The sequence below is a fragment of the Abramis brama genome (assembly GCF_963993115.1).
Source record: "Abramis brama genome assembly, chromosome: 22".
Classification (NCBI taxonomy): Eukaryota; Metazoa; Chordata; class Actinopteri; order Cypriniformes; family Leuciscidae; genus Abramis; species Abramis brama.
This window is the reverse complement of record NC_139984.1, coordinates 33,344,442-33,369,225: the sequence shown is the minus strand read 5'-3', so window position 1 is coordinate 33,369,225 and position 24,784 is coordinate 33,344,442. Positions and strand designations below refer to the sequence as shown.

At 37.1% G+C, this 24,784-nt stretch overlaps 1 protein-coding gene across 1 annotated transcript in view; it reads right to left on the bottom strand.

Moving 5' to 3' along the window:
* dnai3 (dynein axonemal intermediate chain 3) overlaps window positions 1-24,784 on the bottom strand; it is a gene marked incomplete at its 5' end in the record, with an annotated part of 42,846 nt that overhangs the window by 12,686 nt on the left and 5,376 nt on the right. The window contains 18 exons of the mRNA XM_084098665.1: window positions 1,864-1,986; window positions 3,915-4,006; window positions 5,730-5,934; window positions 6,275-6,405; window positions 9,525-9,588; window positions 11,138-11,262; window positions 12,436-12,520; window positions 14,923-15,076; window positions 15,165-15,238; window positions 16,424-16,531; window positions 17,392-17,451; window positions 18,740-18,829; window positions 18,965-19,089; window positions 21,152-21,342; window positions 21,590-21,706; window positions 21,788-21,966; window positions 22,651-22,914; window positions 23,682-23,866. Of these exons, the coding sequence (XP_083954791.1) occupies window positions 1,864-1,986; window positions 3,915-4,006; window positions 5,730-5,934; window positions 6,275-6,405; window positions 9,525-9,588; window positions 11,138-11,262; window positions 12,436-12,520; window positions 14,923-15,076; window positions 15,165-15,238; window positions 16,424-16,531; window positions 17,392-17,451; window positions 18,740-18,829; window positions 18,965-19,089; window positions 21,152-21,342; window positions 21,590-21,706; window positions 21,788-21,966; window positions 22,651-22,914; window positions 23,682-23,866 (2,372 nt within the window). The remainder of the gene's footprint in view (window positions 1-1,863; window positions 1,987-3,914; window positions 4,007-5,729; window positions 5,935-6,274; window positions 6,406-9,524; window positions 9,589-11,137; window positions 11,263-12,435; window positions 12,521-14,922; window positions 15,077-15,164; window positions 15,239-16,423; window positions 16,532-17,391; window positions 17,452-18,739; window positions 18,830-18,964; window positions 19,090-21,151; window positions 21,343-21,589; window positions 21,707-21,787; window positions 21,967-22,650; window positions 22,915-23,681; window positions 23,867-24,784) is intronic.

Genomic DNA, 24,784 nt, shown 5'->3' with positions numbered 1-24,784 from the left:
CTGGATGTCTAAGAATGACGTCTGTAGCACGTCTTTAATTTACGTCTATACAATGTCCAGAAAAGACGTCAAAAAAACTTTTATTCTGGCTCCTGTGAGGACGTCTTCTGGATGTCTAAGAATGACGTCTTTAGCACGTCTTTAATTTACGTCTATACAATGTCCAGAAAAGACGTCAAAAAAACTTTCATTCTGGCTCCTGTGAGGACGTCTTCTGGATGTCTAAGAATGACGTCTTCTAGACGTCTTCTAGACGACTTTTTGCTCGCTGGGTACACAGGAATAAATCTGTAAATTTTGGTATTTATAACTGCAGCTGAAGTGGAGGACAAACTCTTTAAAGATATGTATCGTAATTGAAATCTACAGACGCAAATGGATAAAGTGCAATAAAATAAACACTTAAATGTGTATTTTGGATGTTTTCTGTCCACTGTTAAAGAAGCAAAATCTCAAAATTCACCATTACATGAAAAAACAATAGTTTGGCCTGTAGTGTCTTGCCTTAAATCAGAAACATGAAGTGTTTGTCTTGAAATCTCTCCAGAGAGCCTCCAGCATCATGTGTCCGCGGGGTGTGAAACACAAATGTGTGTTTTAGACCCTCAGAGACACAGACGGCAGCATACTTTCATATTTAGTAAATATATTCAGCAAGTCTGAGCAGATCTGGAATAACTCAATCACACATTCCAGCTGAAGAGCAGCGGGTTTCATCTGTGTTTGCTGTGAGCTTTAACACACGTTTGCACAGCTATCTAAAAGCTGTTTTTATAAGCAGCTAGTTATAAATACTGTAATCTAACCCTAACCGAAAACTTTCTGCATTTTTACAATAAAAAAAATGATTTACTTTATTTTTTTAATGCTGTTTTTACAAATCAGGATGTCCCCAAAAGCAGGTTTTGTGAGGTTTAGCTCACCTCTGGGTACAAATTTGTCCACAAAATATGGTTAAGTAGATACATATACTCATGGAAATACACTCAAAAAAATATTTAGGACTCATTTTAAGATTTATGTATTTGAATCGAATATAAAAAAATTCCATCCATTTTTATTACACAGTTTTTACTTAATGTGATTCATATGTGTCAGTTATACATAAATGACACAGGTCAGATTCTGTAATAGCACTAATAAACTGAATGTGTTTAAATACACAATAAGCAGTGTATTTATCATCAACAAAACCAATCTGTTTCAATGTCACACATTTTAATCACTTAAATGTTCCTTGTTCCACAGTTTTTATTACAGATATATTTTTAACCATGTTCATAATTTTGAATTGAATAAATGTAATTGTTAATTTTAATGAAAAAATATTATTATTTAAATGGAATCAAATGGATGCAAATAGTTAATAATAATTATTATTTATTTTTTTGAGTGCATAAATCTTGTATATATGTATGTAATCATTGAAGTATGACTGACAAATATGCATCACATTAAGTTTATTAGACTGTTTTTGTTAAAACTGTGTAATCCAAATGGATGGGAATTATGTATTCCATTTAAATCTTAAATTTATGCTTAAATATTTTTTGAGTGTACATAATCTCAAAGCACATAGAAATAGAGGATAAATCATCAAGAATAATTACAGGAATAATTCACCATAACATGAATTATCATTTCATCGCCCTTCAGTTCCAAACCTCTGTTTTTCCCCCTTCTTTCATTAGTTAAACTAAATGAAAATGAGAAATATTGCTTTGGCAACTAGCTGAAACAAGTTTTTTTATATCTTATTTAATTTCAGTTAATGTTTTTTTTTTCTTCCAAGTAACGAAAATGTTTTTCATGGTTTTAGTTTTAGTTAACTATTAAAAACCCGGGTAAATGTTCCTCTCTCACCGTCTTCTTCTTCAGTTGTTCAGCTTCCATCTCTTTCTTGTGCTTCTCGTGTTTGATCTGCTGTTTCTCTAAGTACTCCAGCCGTTCCTCTTCCTTTTCGAAGTACTTCCTCACATTCTGTTTCTGTAGAGAACATGATATACGTGCATCTCACTTAGAAATCCTAGTCCTACATTGATTGCATTTTTAGTCATGCTCACAATGTGAAGTCTGTTCTGACAATATTATGCAGCTACCTAATTCAACATTAAATTTCTCTTTTAATCCCAATCCCAGAATCTATTGAAATGGACTCTTTTCACATTTCTGAGATTAGAAGAAATTTTCTGTTGAAAAAATTTAAATCAACATCTAGACAGAAAATTTTGTGAATATTTGCTAGATGTTTGTTCTTTGTGTGTGTGCTGAAATAAATATTGTGTTTGTACAATAGTCCTGGCTGTGTAAATAGGAGAAAAAAACAAAAGTGGATCAGACCGATCACAACACTGTCTTAGCCAATCAGCAGTAGGGGGCGTGTCCACTCAAGATGGGGGAGGAGAGAGAGTGAGCCAATCAACAGTAGGGGGCGTGTCCACTCAAGATGGGGGAGGAGAGAGAGTGAGCCAATCAGCAGTAGGGGGCGTGTCCACTCATGATGGGGAAGGCGAGAGAGTTAGGAGTCAGGACTGCACCAATATTAGAAAAGCTTTCCAGCACTGGAGAGACATTACAGAGTGGGAAGGCTTGAACACGGACACCAAGGTTGTGTTGTTTCTGCTCCATACACGAGTAACATTTTGCTATGTTTCACAGAAGCAAGATGCGCTGTTGTATGCCGTTGTTGTTGAATCACAGCTGATTCATCCATGCTTGCGCGAGCTGTTAGTGGTTGCCTGTTGTGCATACTAGCGTATTTGTTTTTTGGGGGGGCGGGGCAATAAAGGCAAGGCCGTGTTTGGGCATCAATTGACCTATGGCTAAGCCACGCCCCCAAACGCGCTGAGCCAATCACAGTGCGCATAGCTAACCCAATACACTCGGACATTCTCTGCTTCCACGTCCATTGAAATGCATTGCAGTTAGTCAGTTTTCATTCGTTTTTATATGTTTTTTCTTGTCATTTTAAGTTAAAAATGGTCAAACGGGTACATGCAACTCCGACACTAGGTATCCTGAGAGGCTGGGCGACGGTGTGTATTTTTTACCCTTTCCCAAGCCACATCTCAAACGAGATAAGTGTCTGCTCTGGATTAAGTTATGCGGTAGACCACAACACCAACTAAACGTGGATATTAAACAAGGATGTCTACATCTGTTCTAAGGTAAGTCAACAACATATTTGAACGTTATCTGTAACATCTCTAACGTAACGTTAGGCTAACGTTAGCCTAGCTTCAAGCTGAACAAAATGATGGAGTATGTTTTTATGTTTCCACTGTTCTCTCTCTCTCTCTGACACACACACACACACACACACACATTCCAGCATTGCAATCTTGACATCGCAGCCTGTTCATTATGCAGCGTTCACAGCAAACGCGAATAGAGTATCACATTCGCGCGAGCGTTTGAAGCGAATTAGCACCAAACTATAACGTTTAACATTACACTGTGACCTGTAAATCTTTGTCTGGAGCTGAAGCTTTTTCATCAACCTTCTCAACAATAAAATTATTAATATAACCCTCCAATGCATAGTTAAGGCCCTTTTGGTGACTTTGAGATGATATATAATCTTTCTGTCTCCAAAAATCATCAATTGCCTCCTGTGAAATGTCTCCTACTGTGACAGCTGCCATAGCGCCTGTTACCGAATGTGGACTGTTTGTCCGAGTGAGTGGAGGGGGCGTGGCTTAGCAATAGGTCAATTCAAATATCAACAGTGTTCCTCAGAAATCACTTACTGCACCTTTAATGACAACATAAAGTTTAATACTATAAATTTACAATGTTAATAACTGTGGAAACGCGTCATCAGTCTGTGAAAAGAGTCCATGAACTGAATAGATGAATTATTATTTTATTCAGTACTGATAGTTGTCCAGCTGAACATGAGATGACATTCTCACCTCGTTGTTGGAGGATTTGCGCAGGGTCCATGGGATCTGTAGGATGTGTAGTGTCCCGATACGGTCTGAGACCGCCAGAAGATGATGCTTCCCTATGGGAGAGAAACAGGACACGTCAGGATCTGTCCTGGGGTCAGTCCACAAAACACTCTTAAGAATACAAGTCTTCTGCTATTTTCATACATAAGAGAAAAAAATTGGAATTACCAATAATATTAGTTGATGAAAATCAAGTTTATACAAATTATTTTCATGTTTAAATATGTCATTTTATGATGATCTAATATGAGTTTGAAGGGATACAAGTATTGACTTAAACATTAGTTAATGCATTAGCTAACAATGAGCAATATATATTTTCAAAGCATTTATTAATGTTAGTTAGTATAAATCTCATAGTTTATTGTTCAAAGAGCTCAAATGAATGAAACAGACTGAATCATTCTGAGACTGGCTCTTTAAAACTAATTATTTAAAAATACACAGGTCATTAAAATGTGATGCAGAGTGCTGAAAAAAATTGTGTTCTTAAGAAAATATTTGAAAGCTTCTTAAGAATATTCTTGGAATTTATCTTTAGAAATTTCTGTAACAATTTACAATAAGGTTTCATTTGTTAACATTAGTAAACTACATTAGTTAATTTGAGCTAAGAATGAACAAACATACAAATTATTTTCATGTTTAATTGTCATTTTAATTATCAAATATGAGTTTGAAGGGATAAAATTAAAATAAAATTAGGAATAATATGAGTTTGAAGGGATAAAATGAAAAATTAAAATGAACTGAAGGGACGTCTTCACTAGAGCGCCGCGACGCATGTGAGAACTGAGAAGATGACACAGATGGGTCTCGATGTAATGTTTAAAAAGGTTCTTTGAATGGCAGTGTATTTTGGGGGTTTGTTTGTGCAAAAAACCTTTATTAACAATATAAGTGAACCTGGAGAAACATATTTAAATAATAATAAAAAATCCACGTCACGACCCCTTTAAGTTCTTTGTGCTGAATCCTGACCTCTAGACTTCAGGAGTTTTGGTCTTTAACCTTTAGTTAATCAGTCAAGTCACTTAAGAACAAGTTCTTATTTTCAACAACAGCCTGGCAGGAGAATTAAGATCTCGTGAAGGACATACTAACATATTACAATACACACACACACACAAACACACACAAACACACACACACACACACACACACACACACACACACACACACACACACACATATATACAGTACATTCATTTAAAACATTCACACGCTGTGATAAAAACACTCCCTAATAGTTTTTTAAATAAATGACTCCAATTTAAGTGACTTTTGTTGCACATTCCAATCATTTGGGGCAGCGAAACCAAAAGCAGAGAGCGACTATAGACAGGTTTTTTATAGGGATAATCAAACGAATATGATTAGATGATCAGGTTGAATATGTACTAACATCAAGTGTAGCGTCAGTTCTGGCAGGTCACGTTAGTCAAGCTCTCATCAGCTGATCCACGTCTACCAATAGGAATACGACACTATCACTGTATTCATATATAAGCTCCTTCAGTGTTATCAGCAGCTCTCGCGTTTCTCAGGAGCGCATTACCCTCCTCCCTCCCCAGCTCCTCCTGTCTCCAGTCAGGATTTGATCTCGAATTATGTTGTACTTTAAAATCTTGAATTAATGATATCTGTAATACATTCATGTTGGTTCTGTTCTCTTTACCCTAAGAGGGGTTATTGCTGCTCTTATCCATGCTAGACTGAACAGAACAGAACCATACCGCCAATCCAAACTGTATGCTAATTGTCAATCGTATTTACCGGCGGAGCTGCTGGATCTGATGCAGGTGATGGAGGCGGTGCTGATGTTCTGGGTTTGTGAGGGTTCATGGGTGTTTAGCAGCAGATCCCAAACCTCGATGTTCCCGTCCTCCTTCCCGATGAAGAAGAGCGCCGGCCGGGACAGGGACCAGTGACCGATCGTACACATGATCTTGGAGCAGGCCGACATGAGGATCGGGCCGCTCTGAAACGAGAAGTGAGACCGAATCATTCAGCACATGCTAAACTCCATCTAAAACTGATTCAAACTACTGCCTATTCTATTATAAGCCTATTCTATTCTATGGTAGCACTTTACAATAAGGGCCCGAAACACACCCATTAATCTTTAAGAGAATAGAGAAACCCTTTTAGACCATGCACCGGGACCACTGACCATTTGTCCCGTCGTTAAACTGGCAAAAGTGGATTCGGACACTTGCGCTGTGCATTTTAGACCATGAGCTTAGATTGTTAAAATAGGGCCCTTAAAGAATAAGCACAGATGCTTTTGTCCGTTTGATGTGCTTGTGCCGTGACCTCACCATGACCCCTTCTTTCCAGATGGCGAAACTGAAGCTGCCCACAGTCAGGATGATGTCCTTGAAGAACGGAGAGCGGCTCACGGTGTTCACCATAGTGTGGTGTGCGGGGAACTGATGCGTGGGTTTGGCACCTGGCAGAAAAAACACATGAAAAATAACTTTTGCATAAAACATTTAATAATAAAATCAACAAAAATAAACCATCAGATCCAAAAATGAACACTTTGTCATTGTTTACTCCGCCTCATGTGGTTTCAAACCTGTACGTCTTTCTTTCTTTTGTGGAACATAAAATATATTTTGAAGAACACTGAGGTTCAAAAAACATTGACAAAAAAAAAACACTTCTTAAAATATCTTCTTTTAGAAAAAATCTACAGAGAATGCAATCCCAGAATGCACTACGACAAGATCAGTGCAAAACTTGAGTCGAAATGTTATTTATAAATATATTTCAGTTTTAAGATGTATTGATAAAAATAGTGCAATATAATTACAAAATTTACCCAATATTTGTGTGTAACGTGTCGCGTCTCATGTGCTTTGTGAGTTGAAGAAAAACTACTAATTAATTTAATCATAAAAACTGCAAAATAAAAAAATTATTTTAAAATAAAAACAATCTAAATAAAACACATACTAAAAAAGATGAAATGTTTCATTTCTTTACCTTCAGAGAATCGTGAATGTTTGATTATTTTTATTTTAAATGTTTTACATTCTTACAGTTATTTTAAATAAAATATTTCATCTTTTTTTGTATTTTATTTTGATTGTTTTTATTTTCAAATTATTTATTTTACATTTAATTTATTTAAAAAAATATTTGATCTTTTTAGTAAATTTTTATTTTGACTATTTTCGAATTATTTTTCAAATTTAATTTATTTCAAATAAAATATTTCTTATTTTTAGTACGTGTCTTATTTAGATTGTATTAATTTTAAAAGTATTTACTAATTTACATTTTTAATTTGTTTTTTAAATAAAACATTTCATAATTTTTAGTATTTTATTTTTATTGTTTTTCTTTTTCTTTTTTGTACATATTTTATTTTGATTGTTTTTATTTTCAAATTATTTATTTTAATTTAAATATATTTAAAATCTTTTTAGTATTAAGGGTTTCATTTTACATTTTTACGGTGAAGTTTTTTGTATGTATAATTAAAGAAAAAAACAGCAAAATATATTTTTTTTATTCAAACAAACATGCTTTTTACCCTCATTGAATTTGTGCAAAATAAATAAATATTTATTCTGATTTTTTTTTTTTTTTTTTTTTTACCAAATTTTTTATCAGCATTGCAGGTGTGGCATGCTGTTAAATTATTGAGATATTAACTTAAAATCTTTGGCACCTTAAGTAAATATTTTATCTCAAAATTTGTTTTGAAACAGGGTTTTTAATGTCCTTATATCATGTGCTGTCACTCAAACATGGCATTCGCAACTTCGCATGGTCATGGTTATGGGTTCGATTCCCAGAAAAAAATGTATGCAATGTAATCTGCCACATTCATATGTGTAAATATAACAGTATGTACAATAGACAACAAGCAAATAGTGCACTGGGTGTGAAAAGCATGTGCCAAAAGGAGAAGAGATGAATGGAACAACAGGACTTATGAGAAAGAAATAACAGGCTTCATTAAGATCGAACGCTCACAGTAAATGAGTTCAGACACGCTGCACTAATGAAACTTAATATCCTGTAATATTTATGGAAATCACTCTCTAATTGCCTCGGTTTACAGGTGGTGGTTTGATCAAATTAGGTTCGATCTCTGCCAAAATCCTTCACGATGAGCTGTGATTCTGGGAAAACCACAACCAGCTCGAGTTTCACAAGTCCTGATTTATTGACATTCGTCATCGTCTGAAAAGCGGCTCAATAATCGCATAATTTAGTGTTGTTCTGTTTGCTGGAGATCTTCAGCTTCTACAGTAAAATGGTAGGTGTTTAATCTGGCTTTTATGGTGTTTTTATCCACTGTGGAGCCTGACAGACGTGGTCAGATGAAGTTTTGTGTGGAAAAGAGTTGATTGAAGATTCTCCAAATAACATGCAAAGTATTTAGAGCTAAAATATTTATTTGAAGTCCCCCTGAGAATTTACGTTACTATTAATATATACACACTTTCACAAATTCCGTTAAAGGTCACATGAAATGCAGATTAACAAAATAATTTTTTTTCATATTTTTATTTTATTTCAAATAAAATATTTATTATTTTTAGCATGTGTTTTATTCTGATTGTTTTTATTTATTTTAATTTGAATTGATTTCAAATAAAATATTTAATCTTTTTAGTATTTAGTATTGTTTTTATAATCAAATTATATATTTATTTTAAATTATTTGACAAATATTTTATCTTTTTAGTATGTTTTATTTTTGTTTTTATTTTCAAAGTGTATTATTTTTAATTTAATTTAAATCAAATATTTCTTTTTTCACTTTTGATTGTTTTTATTTTCAAAATATTTATTTATTTTAGTTTTAAAATATATTATATTTTTAATATGTTTTATTGTTTAATTATTTCTATTTTAAAAGTATTTATTCAATTACATTTTTTAATTATTTTAAATAAAATATTTATACTTTATTTTAAAATTATTTATTTATTTATTTTATGTTTACTTTTGTTTTTATTCTCAATTTATTTATTTATTTATTTATTTATTTTTATTTATTTCAAGTAAAATATTTCATCTTTTTTACTGTTTTATTTTTATGATGATGAGGTTTTTTTCTTTCCTGAACTCCAGAAATGTGTTTTCTGCATGTATATAATAATTATTTTTTTTTGTATGACATCAAAATATATTTGATATAACTAAATTATTACTAAACTTTATAACTAAATTTGTGCAAAATAAATATTTATGCAGAAAGTTAATAATTCTTCACTATGAAGTTTAGTGTGGAAAAGCGCAGTGAAGATTCTCCAAACGACATTCAGGTTTGGAACGACTCAAAGGTGAGTAAAATATGTCCTTTAATATGTATCACTTATTAGAAGATGCTTTTTTTTTTTATTTAAAGTGATTTAATCTTGATTTTCCTCAAGCTGGGACCCCCGGGAACAGCCGGAGGTTCAGGTTCTTGATCAAGTGAACAATAGTAATTAAACTCAAATTATCACTTTAAACATTTGACCTCTGAATTTAATCCCACATCTTAAATCATTCATGTTTTCATCTGAGTGTGTGTAAAAATGTGTTGTTTGGGTGTTAACTTACTTAACAGTCGTCCTGAGTCGTTGTCCTTCTCCATTTTCCAGTCGGTGTAAACGAGTTCTCCGTCCTAAAAGAGACTCAATTTATCAATAGCCTAATAATCAATCATAATACATTATTCTTCTGCCATAATATAGTTGAGTGGATGGAAAGGGGTTGATGTGTGTTTTATAAGCATGTTTTGCCCGTGCAGAGATCTACGGAAGCCCTGAACCACAACGTAAAAAAAAATATCTAAAATTACGAGAATAAAGTCGTATCATTTCGAGATTAATTTGAAATATTTCGAGAATACAGTCTTCCGTTGAAGTTATTTATTTATTTTAGTAAAGAAATGCGCTCGTCAAGTCGAACTGCCTCAGACATGGATCTAATGCAGTAGCTTTTTACTTTTATCTGGGCTTGCCTTTCAACAAAAGGAATCTCTACAGGTGCTAATCCACCAACATGGCATTACCATTAGTCTTAGGACGCCTATAGACGAGCACGAAGACACATACGAGTGAACATGCCACATATAGTTTGGTCCAGGATAGTGTTGCTCGTCTATAGGCAACGACATCTGGGTCGAGAACACTTAAAGGGGTGGTTGATTATAATTTCACTTTTCTAGCTTTAGTTAGTGTGTAATGTGGCTGTTTGAGCATAAACAACATCTGCAAAGTTACAACGCTCAAAGTTCAAAGCAAAGGGAGATATTTGCTTTTAAAGAAATCGCTTTTTAAGGACTACAACAAACGGCTGGTAGAGACTACACCACATTCCTCCCGGGTTAGTGACATCACCAACCCTAAAATTTACTAAAACCCCGCCCCCGGAACACGATTTATAGATTATCATGACAGAATATGCTAATCAATGACTAGAAGATAACTACACACAAGCTACATAAATTCATCAACTAACCATTCAGAAATGTCCTGTTGCTTCTACATGTTGTCACTTCTTCTTGAGTCTCTCTATCATTGTCTGACTCCGGTTTGAACATAAAAGGCTAAAAGTTTTTGAAATTTCCAGTGCATGTGTGTGTGAGGTAAAAGGACACCAGCTCTTGAAGCTCCGCCCCCTGTGCCGGGAGCAACAGCTCATTTGCATTTAAAGGGACAGACACAAAATCGGCGTGTTTTTGCTCACCCTCAAAAAGTGACAATTTTAACATGCTATATAAAAATATTTTGAGCTGAAACTTCACACACACACTCTGGGGACATCAGAGACTTATTTTACATCTTGTGAAAAGGGCATTATAGAACCTCTTTAACAGTAACTGTACTGTCTCCCTCTTCACCGTAAATCCTTTCTGGATATATTTTAAGTGCATAATTCTGTATCCAATCATTTGGCCGGATCCCGCGATTTCCTCAGATATAAAGCTGGATACTCCATCCAGTCTGAAAAGTCTATTCCGGCGCAGTATATATTTTGTAACGTCCTAAGACTAATGGTAATGCCATGTTGGTAGATTAGCACCTGTAAACAAAATATTACGACTTTAATCTTGAAATATTTCGACTTTATTCTCGTAATTTTCGATTTATTCATTTTTTACGGATTTTTTATTTATTTATTTTTTTACGTTGCGGTTCAGGGATCTTCCGTAGAGATCAGCGCCTCACCTCCGTCCCCACATATAGTTTTGTGCTGATGTTCTCCAGGGGTTTCTGCTGTTTGGCCGACGGCACCCGGAGCTGTGCGAATCCACACACTTCTTCCCGATCCCTGTCCTGTGGGGGTTTCTCACCTAGAGAGAAAACATGTGCATTAAAGGTGAGTAGAAACTGACTGAACGCTTTTTGGAGTCGCACAATAATGCATTATTTCACCCTGAAATGAACAATCTGTCATCATGAATCAATCACGGTTCTCTTATATCAGGTAATGGTCACATGACGTGCACAAACTTTTTTTTGTAAAAATATTTAGTTTTTTATCTTGAATGTTTTTGTTTTAAAGCTAGTTACTTATTTCTTTTTATTCTAAAGTAAATAATTAATATTTTTTTGTTTTATTTTTATTTGTTTTTATCTTATAATCATTTATTTTAATTCTGACTGACCATTTAGTTTTATATAAATAGTTTATTTATTAGGTTAATAAACTTGACCTTAACAAATACTTTTGGAAGTACAAAATTTTGAGATTGAAATGATACATTTGTAATCACTTGAAACAGACCTATGACATCGTGTCACAAGCAGTTTATTTAAATTTAAATGATCTCATGGATGGTCATAGTGGCACTGTGGCGGTGGCGCCAGGGATAGGGCCCGTCATCGGTGCATGCAGCTATATTTTTTATTGATTTTATTAAAAAAATATTTCAATTATAATTTATTTCAAATAAAATATTTCCTCTTTTTAATAATTATTTTAGATTAAAATAAACATTTTATTATTTTATTATTTATTTTAATAAATATATATATATTTAAATTTACATTTTTATGATGATGATGCTTTTTCTTTGCAGAACTCCAGAACTTTGTTTTTGCTTCATGTATATAAAGAAAAAAACACCTAAACAATTTGTTTGTATGAAAAAACAAATATATATTTTTCTAAATTAAATTTGTGCAAAATCAAGATTTGAATTGAAGGTTAATTGTGTTAGAGAGTCAGTGTTCAGTGTAAGAGTCAGTGTTTCTTCTCTTCAGTTCAACGCGAGGAATACAAAACTCTACTTATGTGAAAACTCCTGTTATAATCATTGAAGCTGTTTACACTGTACAATTAATCTCTTATTGACATTGTGTTTAAACTTTGTTGGTTATAATAAAAGGATTCGCAAGCGTGCAGAACTCTTTTGGGTTCATGTGCTCAACAGATATGTCTGTGATTGGCAACATAGCTCAACGCTGCAAAAACAGGTTGTAAATAGAAACCGAATAAATCTAAAAAAGGGCTGGTGTCTCACCGGTAACGTAGTCCACTGTATTGTCCTGAAAGCTGAACTTCAGAGGACTGTACTCGCCACTGGAGCCGATCTTTGGTAAGGAGACCTACAGTAGAGAGACTGAACCTGATTTAAAGGCACTTTATATAAAACAAAGCAGCTTCACAGTAATAAACAGAAAAATAACAGAATCAATAACTTTCATTTAATTTCTGCTGTAAAGCAGCTCTAAAAAGACAATAGTATCATTATTCCCTTCGCAGTTTTATTTATTCAATTTTAAATACAATATTTCATCCGTTTTAGTTCATCATTAAATTCATCAATTATGAAACAAATGATTAAAAATTATTTTAAAAAACAATCATGTCATCATCCAGCACAATTCAGTTCAATTCAATACACTGCACTATGCCTCTAGTTATTTGCGTAACTAATTTAATGTTATTATTTTTACATTTTAAATATTATATGCTGTCACAAAAAAGTGTGTCCTGGACATGGTGGAAGCCCCGCCTTTAACTCGGCCTTGGTTAAAGTTCTTATTTGCATATTTGCATTGCCAACAACAACAACAAAAACATAATTGTGAATTCTAAACAAAGAATTTCGTGAGAAAATGTCAAAATTGCGATATGTATAGAAGCTTGTTTCCACCACAGAATTAAACATTTAAAAAGATAATTGCTACTTTTTATCTCACAATTGCAAGATATAAAGTCAGAATTGCGAGATTTAAACTTGCAATTGTGAGATAAAAAATAGCAATTATCTTTTAAAATGTTTAATTCTACTTCTAATGTTTAAATAAACTCGCAATTCAGACATCTTTTCTCAAAAAAATTGCCAGTTATAAAGTCCAATTCTAAGGAAAAAAAGACTTTATTATCATCAGTTTAGTTCACTTTATAACACGCAATTGCGACTTTATATCATGCAATCAAAGAGTATAGAAGTAACAAGAGGCGAAACTCCGTTGCAGTTTTGACAACAGCCACTAGGTGGCGCTTCGGTAGCGCGGCCGCCATTTTGGACTGAACCAACGGCTTTACCGTTAGCACAACTACTGTACAGCATTAACATTATGTCTGGAAATAATTGGAAACAAAGAAAACAGTGTTCTGCCATCAACTGCAACAACTACCAGTGTACAACCAATCAACTAGCATTTCATAGATTCCCCAAAGATCCAGAGAGGTAAAGTAGAAAAGGTTTTTATTAACTTTAAAGTGAGCTAACGTCAACGATAACAGGTGCTGTAACGTTAATGTAAGCTATCCCATAACCGCAGTAACAGTTTGCTAATGTTATGTATTTGGTCGAAATTGTCAAGACTCGAAATTGGCTTTTTAAATCGCATACTTTCAGAGATATATGAACACCTAACCTGGCAAATGACCGCTTTATTAATTCATTGTTATCACTAAATTAACCCTTTAACTTTTTTTCGCATAAACATGAAAATCACTATCCAAACTTAATGGTTGTAATTCAGGAATGCTTTGGAATTTAGACCTATGGTTGGTCTTGTTTTAATTTGTCAGATTATTGTTGAAGTGAAATAAATTATGAAAGTGAAACAGAAAAAAGTTATATAAGATTGAGTTTATTAAAATGTACAAATTTAAAATATAATTATTTATATTTTATATAAAATATATATATTACAAAATATATTTTACTCTAGAACTGCAAGAAAATGAAAGCAAAAAATCTGAACAAGTTGTGTTCCACATTTTAGGTTGATATGTTGATATTTCGCTCCCTCACCCTTTCTGCCGTGTGCTCTACGTTACACGGTTTGGAGCTGCGCGCTCGCTCTAGATTCCGGGTGATTTTAGCTAATTTGTGGGCATCAGGGAGCCGCTATCAATATGCGGGAGACTCCCGGATCTTCCGGGAGACATGGGATGTCTGCTCTAGAGATATTAAAAACTAGAAACTACTTTTTAGTTCATTTAACCGCTTTTGAATTTGAACCGGTATCGTTCAATTCTATGACAGCTGTGTTGCGTTCAGTCCAAGATGGCGGAGCTGCAGCTCTGCGCATGGGTGAGTTTGTTGCAATGGAACGTTCTATTGAGTTTCGCCTCTTGGTACTTCTATACTCTTTGATGCAATTCTGACTTTATATACATATCTCCCAATTGTTTGTTATAAAGTCAGAATTGCGAGATATAAACGTGCAATTCTGAGAAGAAAGTCTGAATTGCGAGAAATAAACTGGTGCTTTCTCACGAGTGGGTCCAAAACTCTGGAATGATCTTCCCGTCTCAATTAGATCAGCCTAATCTATAATTACTTTCAAATGTAGGCTAAAATCATTAATATCATGTCTGTTTAATGTGATTCTATGTATTTTTATCTTTATCTATTGACGTTTCTTCTTTATTGTGAAGCACTTTGGGCAACCCGTGTTGCATTAAACTGTGCTATATAAGAATGAATAAATGAAATAAATAATAATACTTTAAGCGCAGTGTGTGTGTGTTTGTGTGCATCACGTACTCGGATAAAGGGTTTCCAGGTCAGGTTGAGGTGTTTGAATGTATTTGGGACACCATGAGGGTTTTCCGGGGGCTTTTCCTCCGATTTCTGTTTCACGTCTGTGAGGGACTGAGACACGACACGAGGAGATCGAAGATCCCAGAATAACAAACAGCTGAAACACACACACACACGTTGAGGAGTGAGTTTGATGTTAAACAAGAGCATAAACGTGTATGTGCATCTAGTGTAGATCGCAGCACCAGTCAGGAGCACATGTGACCATCTGAACGGACATACGACTCGCGTTTTCCACTGGAATCCCGAATCTGGACACCTGAGCGAGAAATTGATGAAAATAAATGCTGCAGTACGATTTAAATTTAAATATTAAAAACTCTTAAATGCAAAAAACCCCCCGCTTTTCTTACTTCGTATTTTTGTCTTGTTTCCAGTCCAAATATCTAAACATTCTTAAATCAAGATGCATTTACTAGATGAGTGAAATGATATAAGATATTATGTCTTGTTTTTCGGGTGAATTAATCAAAATTAAGTGAGTTGATGCTCAAAAAAAGCAAAATGATCTGCCAATGGGGTCAGAAAAATAATCTTAATTCAAACAGAAACAACATTATTTTTCTCCCCATTGGCAGATCATTTTGCTTGTTTTAAGCATCAACTCACTTAAAGGGGTGGTTGATTATGAATTGACTTTTCTAACTTTAGTTAGTGTGTAATGTGGCTGTTTGAGCATAAACAACATCTGCAAAGTTACAACGCTCAAAGTTCAAAGCAAAGGGAGATATTTGCTTTTAAAGAAATCGTTTTTTAAGGACTACAACAAACGGCTGGTAGAGACTACACAAGCTTCCTCCCGGTTTAGTGACATCACAAACCTTCAAATTTACATAAACTGGTGTCCACCGTGTTCCCCGCCCCCGCAACACGGTTTATAGATTATCACGACAAGCAACATAAATTCATCAACTATGTTGTCTACATGTTGTCACTTCTTCTTGAGTCTCTCAATCTTTGTCTAACTCCGGTTTGAACATAAAAGGCTAAAAGTTTTTTAAATATTCAGTGCAGTGTGTGTGAGGTAAAAGGACACCAGCTCTTGAAGCTCCGCCCCCTGTGCCGGGAGCAGCAGCTCATTTGCATTTAAAGGGACAGACACAAAATGGTGTGTTTTTGCTCACCCTCAAAAAGTGACAACTTTAACATGCTATATAAAAATATCTGTGGGGTATTTTGGGCTAAAACTTCACACACACACTCTGGGGACATCAGAGACTGATTTTACATCTTGTGAAAAGGGCATTATACCGCTCCTTTAATTTTGATTAATTCCCCCGGAAAACAGGACATAATATCTTATGTCATTTTACTACTTTAGTAAATGCATCTTGATTTAAGAAATGTTTGATATTTGGACTGGAAACAAGACAAAAGTACTAAGTAAGAAAAGCATGTTTTGCAGTGTAGCCGCTATATTTTTCTGTTTTTAAACCTCGTTCACCTCGAATGTTTCTGGCAGCCACTGAATATCTGTGACCGGAGCTTTGTGTCCGTTCTCTATCCCAGACACAGCGCAGTACCGGACCACGGGAATTACACCGCTTTTGTCCTGGAAAACGAGTGTAAAAAAAAAAAAAGGGTAACACTTTACAGTAAGGTTTCATTTGTTAACATTAGTAGTTAACATGAAAAATAAAAAATACTTCTACAGCATTTAGTAATCTTAATTAATGTTAACATTTACAATTTAAACATTAATTTAACAACATAAAAAGTGATAAGAAAACTAAGACTAAACATTTCATTACTTCATTAACATTATTTCAATGAAAATCCATCAAATGTGAGCTGTCACACATAGGATTCTGGGAATGTCAATTTGCGTTTCTTTTACTGTATATAATAAGATGACTTTAACATTTTACAGTTATACAGTATTTTACTGTAAAATTACATGAAACGTCCCATTAGGTCTATTACAGTTTTTCACTGTACAGAGTAAGGGAACTTACCAATAACTTACCAATACAGGTTTTACCATAGCATTTTTACAGTCTTTTACTGTTTTTTTTTACAATGTATCTGAATGAGCACATACCATAATCTAGTATTGTTTTATATAAAGCTAACAATAATAACTAGAAACACAGTCTTTATTTAGATGTCATCTTTACATGTGAGGATGTCATCAAAGGCAGGTTTTGTCACATTTAGCACATCTGGACACAACACGGTTCCCAAAGTATAGCTAGCAAACACACACATGCTCTTAATAACCGCAGGGTTCGTCTTCTGTGATTGTGTAAGTGTGTTTATATAAGGTATCAGTTAAACGTCAGTTCATTAAATGAGCTTTAAACAGATTGTTGGTGGTCACATGACCCGTTGTGAACCGCTGTTTGCACACATAACAGCTGTGAGTGTGTGCGTGTGTGTGTGTGTGTGTGTGTGTGTGCGTGTGTAACTCACTAGATTGTTTGAGGTGTCCTGTAGTCTCTCCACATGTGCTGAAATATCCCATAATACTACCTGTCAACAAAACAAAAGTTAGTCGATCCACTGCATGTCATGAGTCGAAAGTATAACCGTGTGTTAACGTTGCAGCAGATGCACATATACTTATATTGAACATTAATATAAGCAGAACGTAATCATGTGTTTGGTGTGTTTTAGGTCTTTGTGGAGATGAGGATTTTACGCCATTTAAAAAGCTTCATGGTCCAGATTCAGCTTCATCTCTGCTGAGAGTCCATCATAAGGCAAGTGTGTTTATAAAGCACATTTCATACATGTTGGTTATTCAAAGTGCTTTACATGAAAGGGAACTACAGACAAAGCCTTTTTTGTCATGCACTTTCATAAACATCAAACTTTACATTGTTATTCCTGTCTATATTCTGAAGGTTTTTACTGAGGGGTTTGTTCATTTATCACTCACACTGATTTATACAACATCTTATTCCTAAAACATGGTGAAAATGTGTGTTTTTGTCTGTCTGTCGACAGTATTTTCTGATTTATGGAGTGATAAAAAGAGATATCCAAAATCCCCTCAGTAAAAACCTTTAATTGTAATATGAATATAATATATGTATGAATATATAATAATATTTTGAACCTGGCTTCAGATTTATGTTCTGGAAGTGTATACAAATTAGTGCATGTTTAATTAGACAATGGCTCATTTGCACATTTAAACATAACATTCTGAAAAACTTGCTATACAATACTTTCTTAATGTACTCTGATTGATAAACTGGGGAAAATATGTAGGCTATAATATTTAAAGTCCCCCTGTGGTGAAAATCCAGCTTTTAATGTTGTTTATGTGTCTATGTGTTTTTAATGTGCTTTAAGTCAAACCATAAGTCGACAGCATTGCTGAGTATTTTCTCCTTAAAACTGCAGTGAACCAAAGACAATCTCAAAAACACGCTTTGAAATCGCTGGTGTTTCTGACGTCACAAACTACCTTGTAACCAATCAGATCAACGTGTGATCGTCAACCAGTGGATCTCTGAGCTGAGTGAGTGGAGGCGGGGCTCATTTGCATATTCATAGAACCGTGCATACTAAATGAGGCAAGGGTGTCGAGTTACATTCAAGATATTTTAAGGCAAAAACATTTAAATATGTAATTTTGGTGATGAAAGATGAGTTTTAAGGGATAAAATCATTGACTACAGGAGGACTTTAAATAATCTACACAGATGCATGAGAGATCAAATGTACAATAAAAGAGTGGAACAGTTAAAGTCCCGTAAGTGGAAGGTGAAACTGAGAGAGAAAAGAGGAGATTTCTGAACTGATTCTGCACCTGGCCGTTCATGCAGCCGCCAGCGATGATATTCGGGTCTGACGGACAGAACTGGAAACAGAGAACATCTTCAGGACATTCAAGCTGCAACTGCAAAGCAAACAGTGGATTGAGTTCACATCTGTTCTTCTGCTCATGTTCCTGCCTCCATCAATCAAACTGCAGTAAACATTATACTGGAAACTTTTGTATACGTAATATATATTGATGATGATGAGGATTTACTCGTGGGTTTACGGGGTCAGTGAAGCTCCAGAAGAGAATGTATGACGGGTTTAACAGGAGTTTAGTGGAGTTATCGATCCGCTCCTCAAGAGACAGTCTCTCCATCATGGCCACAGCAATCACACCTGAAAACACTCATTATTATGCAGAATAATGGGGGAATGCAGTAAAAAAAACACACACACATATTTTATCATTTTATTGCATGTCTATTTTAGTATTATTTTATTTTATTTTATTTTGCACAATGTGTCACGTTTTGGGTTTGCTCATGTCATGTTTCCATGTCTGTCATGTGATTCCCTGTTTGTCATGTGATCCTGCCATGTGTCTTGTCATTGGTTATTGTCTGATCATTGTTCACAGGTGTCCGTTGTCTTGTCATTAGTCTGTGTATTTAAGCCCTCATGTTTGCCATGTGTCTTTGTCAAGTATTGTTTCCTATAGTCTGTTGTCTATCTGTGTATGTGTATGTGTATGTGTATGTGTATGTGTATGTGTATGTGTATGTTTTCATGCCACGCCATGTTTTTGTTTCATGTTTGGTTTTGTTTATAAAAAACTGCACTTGGGTTCTCATTTACACTTGCCTCCAGTGGATCCATTACAGAATACTTGACCTCCAACAATGAACCCAGCGGTTGCCCTCCTAAACCTACGCCAGGGGAACCTTCTTCCCCTGGAAATGTATGTGGAGGAATTTTGTGGACTGTGTTGCCAGGTAAAATTTAATGATGTGGCTCTTAAGGACATTTTTCGTTTTGGGCTGAACGATCCGGTGCGGTCCCGATTGCCAGGGGGAAAACTTCATTTTTCCCTGGCCCAGTATATTGACTATGCCCTTTTGTTAAGCGGCTCAACTCTCACTGTGGGTTTAATGGATGAGGAACACCGCAATCCCACAGTATCCTCTCAGCCTGAACCACTTCACGCCATGTCTGCCAAGTCTTAGTCTGTTCTGAATCTGAGTCTGAGTATGCCCCGTCCGCCGCCGAGCCAGTGTCTCCGGACAAGATGGCCGCCGCCGAGCCAGTGTCTCCGGACAAGATGGCCGCTGCCGAGCCAGTGTCTCCGGACAAGATGGCCGCCGCCGAGCCAGTGTCTCCGGACAAGATGGCCGCCGCCGAGCCAGTGTCTCCGGACAAGATGGCCGCCGCTGAGCCAGTGTCTCCGGACAAGATGGCCGCTGCCGAGCCAATGTCTCCGGACAAGATGGCCACCGCCGAGCCAGTGTCTCCGGACAAGATGGCCGCTGCCGAGCCAATGTCTCCGGACAAGATGGCCGCCGCCGAGCCAGTGTCTCTGGACAAGATGGCCGCTGCCGAGCCAATGTCTCCGGACAAGATGGCCGCCGCCGAGCCAGTGTCTCTGGACAAGATGGCTGCCACCACATCACCTGAGCCCTCAGCAGAGATGGCTGCCGCCACGCCTGAACCTGAACCCTCAGCAGAGATGGCTGCCACTAATCCTGAGCCCTCAGTGACCGCTACACTAACCATTATATGGTGTGTGTGGTCAATACACAGTGGGTCCCTTGATAGAACCATGGAGGCCGTGCTGCCATGGTACCCTGAACTGTCTAGTCCATCCTGGCCTCCTGCACAGCCTGCTCCGCCCTGGCTGCCTTGCCACGGCCCAGGTCCACCCACGCCTTGCCACGGCCCAGGTCCACCCACGCCTTGCCACGGCCCAGGTCCACCCACGCCTTGCCACGGCCCAGGTCCACCCACGCCTGTACGCCCACGCCTTGCCACGGCCCAGGTCCACCCACGCCTTGCCACGGCCCAGGTCCACCCGGTCCACCCACGCCTTGCCACGGCCCAGGCCCGTCCACGCCTTGCCACGGCCCAGGTCCACCCACGCCTTGCCACGGCCCAGGTCCACCCACGCCTTGCCATGGCCCAGGTCCACCCACGCCTGTACGCCCATGCCTTGCCACGGCCCAGGTCCACCCGGTCCACCCACGCCTTGCCACGGCCCAGGCCCGTCCACGCCTTGCCACGACCCAGGTCCACCCACGCCTTGCCACGGCCCAGGCCCGTCCCCCTGTACCTATTATTTTGTTTTGTTTTGTTTTGTTTTGTTTTATTATTTTATTTTATTTCGCACTAAGGCCATTTTACCCTAAATGATTTATTAAAGGTATGTATTATGTGTTGACTGGAACTAGAATGTCGTGGCGCTGACCGCTGATGGAGGGATGCCAGTGCACGTGACTGATGCTCTTCTCTCCGCTGAAGTGCAGGTCCATGAAGGTCTGATACTCCTTCAGCTGAGTGTCAGTCTTCCCGGTCGGCACACCGTCGTCCTCACACAGGGCCGCCCAGTCGTCACAGAACATGTCTGAGATCAGATTCTGCTGCAGGGCCACTTCAAACCTGAGAGACGCCAGAGAAGTGCGTAACATTGTAAAAATGCAATATATATATATTATTTTAATATATAATATTTATATTTGTATTCCAAGCTTTGGCAATATTGTATTATTTACAGTCATGCCAATAAAGCAATTTTGAATTTGAATTTGAGAGAACAACCAGAACCAAATTGTATGGCATTAGGAAATTCAGAGAACAGAGAAGTGAGTTGAGAATAACACAGAAGACGTTCAGCTTGTTGACTGACCTTGTCGCTACAGATGTGATGAAGTTCTTCAGGTCTTCTGACTGCAGGTGTTGCTCTTTCTCCTCAGGACTGAACTCTCGGGGCTCGTACTGCGTCCACATGTTCTTTGGGGATTTCCTGTAACACGTAACTATCTCTCAGCGCATCATGCCAATCATAGAAAATGTAGACGATGTGAGTGTGTTGAGGTGTGTGTACCTCAGTGTTTGCGTGGACGAGTGTGTGGTGTCTCTGCAGGCCTGAGTGCTCGTGTCCCTCTCCATCCGTGTGATGCTGAATCTCTTGTCCTCATATGATGGACACTCCACGTATCCTCCACTCCAGTCAGAGAGACACACCGGAGTGCGCCGCTTCGGACGAGTGATCTTATACCTGAGCTGGAGACACTTTTCACTTTAACACCACTTTATTTACAAAAACATTAAACATATAACATTTATAGAGAGTGAAAGTGAGAGAGTGAAAGAGTGAGAGAGTGAGAGAGAGAGAATGTGCGAGAGTGTAAGAGTGTGAGAGAGTGAGAGAGTGAGAGAGAGAGAGTTAAGGAGAGAGTGAGAGAGAGAGAGTTAAGGAGAGAGTGAGGGAGTGAGTGAGAGTGTGTGAGAGAGAGAGAGAGTTTTAGAGAGTGAGAGAGAGAGAGAGAGAGAGAGAGTGTGTGTGTGAGAGAGTGTGTGCGAGAGTGAGTGAGTGGAAGAGTGAGAGAGAGAGAGAGAGAGAGAGAGAGAGAGAGTGTGTGTGTGTGAGAGAGTGTGTGCAAGAGTGAGTGAGTGGAAGAGTGAGAGAGAGAGAGTGTGTGAAGGAGAGAGTGAGAGAGAGATAGAGAGAGAGAGTGTATGTGAGAGAGTGTGTGAGAGAGTGAGTGAGAGAGATTTATTTTGTATGTATTCTTATATATATATATATATATATATATATATTTATTTATTTATTTATTTATTAATCAATAAAGCTATTTGAATCTTGAGAGTGAGAGAGAGAGAGAGAGTGTGTGTGTGTGTGAGAGAGAGAGAGAGAGAGAGAGAGAGAGAGAGAGACTAAAGGCTGTTATAAGTATCTCTTACTCTGGGTCTGGCCTGTGTGAGCGACTCGTCCTCGATCTCCTGTTCACTGCCCAGAGAGATCCACGGATGAGACTCGGGAGTCTTCGGCTCGATCACGTGCTCCTCTTCATCCTCCTCCAGCTCCTCATCATCAGCAGCCTGTGTCCTCTGCTCGCTCACCTTCATCATGTTGTCTTTGGCCTCTACTGTGAGCACCAGATAGAAGCACTGTCCGTATGTGAAGTCTCTGTCGAACACCAGCAGGAGTTCATCTTCAGGGTATTCCTGCAGAAAAACAACAAGTATTGTCTTTGTTACACGTTACATGTACTTACCATAGTAATAACAGTAAATCATGCATATTTACATGCAGCCAATCCTCAACCAAACCCTAACCCTACCCTAACCCTATAGTAAGTACATGTAGTTTATTAATATTACTCAGTACTTAAATATATAATTACAGTGTAACAATGACACCTTAAAATAAAGTGTAACCAAGAACAATAAAGAATAGAATAAACACTGCAAACAATGCTTTTCTTACTCAGGATTTTAGTCTTGTTTCCAGTCTAAATATTTAAAATCAAAATCAAGCATTTACTAGATGAAATGACATAAGAAGTTCTATCTAGTTTTCTGATAAAAAAATAAAAATAAAAAAATGAAGTGAGTTGATGCTTAAGAAAAGCAAAATGATCTGCCAATGGGGTCAGAAAAATAATCTTAATTCAAACAGAAACAACATTATTTTTCTCCCCATTGGCAGATCATTTTGCTTTTTTTAAGCATCAACTCACTTCATTTTTTTATTTTTATTTTTTTATCAGAAAACTAGATAGAACTTCTTATGTCATTTCATTTCATCTAGTAAATGCATCTTGATTTTAGATATTTGGAAACAAGACTAAAATCCTGAGTAAGAAAAGCATGTTTTGCAGTAACTAGAGTTGCTCTCAGCGTCTGAAGCTTCTGAACTGTTAAGTCATGTTGATCTGCTGAGGTTCGTCTTCCGCTCGTGAACCGGTTCAGAATGTGTGTGTGAATCTCACCAGCACGATCTGTTTGACGGGGCTGAAGTCGGACACGGCCGCTCTGGTCTTCATGTCTTGTACGATGTCTTCCTTTCTCAGGAGCTTGTAAGGATTTTCTCCGGTTACATCCTCATCCGCCCGGCAACCAAACAGCTCCTGAGTGACAGAGGTCAGGACCAGCGGGAAGATGTGTTCGGGATGACCTGTGGGGAAGGAGTCATAGATATAATACTGAACAGGGTTATGAAATTGGCTGTATTATATGTCAGTCAAGGCAAACTAAAGCTGGTTCATCTCAGTGTGGATTTATCACAATGCAAACACAGTCACAGCTATAAAAGCAGACGTGTGTCGCATTCATCAGTGAATCCGGAGATATCTGCTCAGATCCAGGAACAGTGAACGTCAGTAACACGGCTCATCTTAATGACAGTGTGGATGAAGCTCATCGCCTCTTCACAGGGACACAAGCTCCTCAGAACACGTCTCTACAAACACCCTCCTCAAAGTCAAGTCTCCTTCATTTATACAGCGCTTTAACAATATAGAGTTTCACAGCAGCTTTACAGTGATAAAAGGAGATTACAGTAACAGAGATTGTTTAGGCTTTACAGCAGCTCTAGAATAAAGTTATTGTCCAGATAAAGTTAGTTTTGATTGATTCACTTCCGTTGCAAAGATATTATCTTAGGGCTCGCTAACACGACACCGTTCTAACAGAAAACAGAAAACTTATAATGCGTTCTGGACGTTCATTTGCACGATAACAGTGTTTGGTGCTCGAGAACGCAAACAATTCTTCAGACCAGACAAAATGAATGAGAGATTATGCAAAGGGTTATTACTCGAATGTTTGTCTCTCATAGCTCAGGAGATGTCATTGATTTCAGGGGACTATGTATTGTTGTCTTTGTTTAAAATATTTATTTTGAAATGCCTGGAGGAGCTATATTTGTACATGTTTTTAAGAAAATGTGAATGCCAATGCAAAACTTGCAGTCATGGTGATGTGAATGGTTGCCAGGGGGTTGTTAGGGTGTTACGATTGGTTGCTATGGGGTTGCTATGCAGTCGCTAGAGTGTTGTGGGTGGTTTCATGGGGGTTCCCATGCAGGTATATG